This window comes from Formica exsecta, unplaced genomic scaffold, assembly GCF_003651465.1.
Source record: "Formica exsecta isolate Colony F162 unplaced genomic scaffold, ASM365146v1 scaffold116, whole genome shotgun sequence".
In the NCBI taxonomy this organism is placed as follows: domain Eukaryota; kingdom Metazoa; phylum Arthropoda; class Insecta; order Hymenoptera; family Formicidae; genus Formica; species Formica exsecta.
In genome coordinates, this window is record NW_021848499.1 from 363,759 (window position 1) to 366,307 (window position 2,549).

Here is a 2,549-nt window from a genome sequence, read left to right on the forward strand (position 1 = left end):
CCTCGCACATTTTTCCCCGCTCTATCGATTTACTTCCAGTGAGAACTCTCCTCAGAGGTTCCGATGCAGATTAAATTCACGCAAGTATCGGGACTGCTACGGAGAGTCGAGAGCGGGTAACTTTCATTAAAGCTCCTTTTCGATGTGGCTAATCGCATTTGCCGGCGAACCCCACTTTCGTCTTGTTCTAAATGCTCTTGGAATCCCGGAAAACTCCGGGACATGTCTGTATCCAACATTCGTACCGTCGTCTATCTTTACGGTATTTAAACAAAAGTTACATATTGTTTGTATTTCACATGAAACTGACTTATAATAAAGACCAAAGAGCGCTTTATGCATAAAATTAATTTTAAATGATTAAAGATCCATTTTAATATTGGATGATTGCATAAGTTCGTGTCCGATTTTCATAGATGGCATTAAGTTACTGCATGGCGGAGTGCTATTGTTTTTGTGTGGTAATTGTTGCTTACACCGAATAGATGACGTTGTCTTATGTCAATTTAGCGTCAGACATTGTTCAGATAAGTCCATTTGTGCATAAGAGAAATCATTAAAAATGGAGAACGAAAAGGTGCATTTGCAGCATGTAATGTTATATGAATTTCGGAAAGGCGCGAGTGTTGGGATTGCACAAAAAAATATTCAAACCGTTTATTTAGACCGCGCTCCTGCTCTCCGAACAGTCAAAAAGTGGTTTGGCAGATTTCGAAATGGTAATTTCAACATGGAGGATCAACCCCGCTCTGGACGGCCTTCTGGCATTGATGATAACATTGTGCATGCCTTAGTGGAAAGAAACCCAAGGATTACAACTGAGAATATTGCTAAGAAGCTGAACATCGATAATTCAACCGCTTTTCGTCATTTAAAAAAGCTTGGATACGTTTCCAAGCTTGATACATGGGTGCCGCATCTCCTGACTGAAAGGAATAAGCTAAACCGTATGACTGTGGCTCTTTCTCTTCTCGAGCGTAACAAAAAAAAGCCTTTTTTAGATCGAATGGTAACAGGCGATGAAAAGTGGATTCTCTACAAAAACGTACAGCGAAAAAGGACATGGAAAACAGCAGCTGAAGGAGCAGAACCCGTAGCAAAGGCTGGCTTGCATCCGATGAAGGTGTTGCTGTGTGTTTGGTGGGATCGCAAGGGAATTATTTACTTTGAGCTGCTCCGACGCGGCGAAACAATCACGGCGGACAAGTACTGTGAGCAACTAACTAGACTCGCTGCAGCTATTCGAGAAAAACGTCCGATTTTGGCCAATCGAAAAGGCGTCATCTTCCACCACGACAATGCTAGGCCACACGTCGCTCAACAGACGCTGCGAAAACTGCAGGAGTTGCAAGGGGAAATTCTGCAGCACCCGCAGCAACCGATATTCTCCAGATATTGCGCCTTCAGATTTTTATCTGTTCCGGTCTTTGCAGAATAGTTTAAATGGCAAGAATCTCAATTCCGAGGAAGCTGTCGAAAACCACCTTACAAACTTTTTTCAAGAAAAAACAAGTTCTTTCTTCAAAAATGGAATCGACAAGCTTATAGATCGTTGGAAAACCATTGTAGAAAAGAATGGAGACTATATAATTGATTAATAAAAGTGTTATCTCTAAAATATAATCTATTGAAGTTTATATTTAAATCGGGCACGAACTTATGCAATCACCTGATATAAAAGTATATAAATCTTGCTCGATATTTTTCTTGATATAAAAATTTTTATCTTATTGCAAGACATCCTGCATAACTATCCGGGAACTTAGAGAAAAATTTCTCTAAAAATGGAAGAAAAGTTCTTTAAGAAATCTATGGAAATACTCGGAATCGTACTCCATGCTGAGAAAGCAAAAGTTTCCGTTAACACTTTTAATACATCAACGGGGATGAAGCATTTAAAAATCCGAGATAAAAACACCGCGAGTCGGACGAGCGCTTTATTTTATCTCGAATTACTGTTTCGAGTTGAGCAGACCGCGGAGAAGAGACAATTAAAACTTTAAACTGAAATAGCACCACCGTCACCGTCACTTGGACAAACTGAATTCTTCGGATGGTGGAAAGCTTTCTTTAGTTGGAGCAACAACTCGCTCAAAGAAAACTTTTCGCGATGATTTAAAACGTTTCATCGATGTACTTTTAAAAGTACTTATGTATTACGATCTACATATCGAGATCATCATTATCTCAAAAACTTATATAATAAGAATATGTTTAAATTGAGAGAAATAATTACATTGACGATTAAATTATCAAATTCAACTCAAAAACTAAAAATAATTCTTTTTAAACTAGAGCATTTTTTGTTTAAATCAATGATTAATATTTCATTTAAATTGTATATTAAATGTTTTAAAAATTTATTTTATTTGTTTTTAGTAATAGAAGATCAGCCTGTCACTCAAGAAGTAAATGAGAATGGAGATATTGAAAATTCTGTAAATCATGAACCAGGTAGATAAATATCGAATCTCTTGATTTGAATCTTTACACATTTATTTATAATATATATGTAAATAATCTTTTTAATAGACGAAGAAGAGACTGAT

General features: G+C 37.0%; 1 protein-coding gene across 1 annotated transcript; it reads left to right on the forward strand.

Annotated features, from left to right (window-relative positions):
- The first annotated feature begins 680 nt into the window (after positions 1–680).
- Positions 681–1,782, forward strand: LOC115239139 (histone-lysine N-methyltransferase SETMAR-like). The gene is made up of 2 exons (XM_029813497.1): positions 681–1,399; positions 1,738–1,782. Exons 1-2 carry the CDS (start codon positions 731–733, stop codon positions 1,780–1,782), a joined length of 714 nt encoding a protein of 237 aa, XP_029669357.1. The 5' UTR covers positions 681–730.
- The last annotated feature ends 767 nt before the right edge of the window (positions 1,783–2,549 follow it).

What these genes read in the sequence shown, in the direction of transcription:
- LOC115239139 (XM_029813497.1), top strand. Translation starts at nt 731, where the DNA reads ATGGAGGATCAACCCCGCTCTGGACGGCCTTCTGGCATTGATGATAAC. An exon ending in CGATATTCTCCAGATATTGC is followed by an intron (nt 1,400 to 1,737) that starts GCCTTCAGATTT and finishes TCTTATTGCAAG; the next exon opens with ACATCCTGCATAACTATCCG.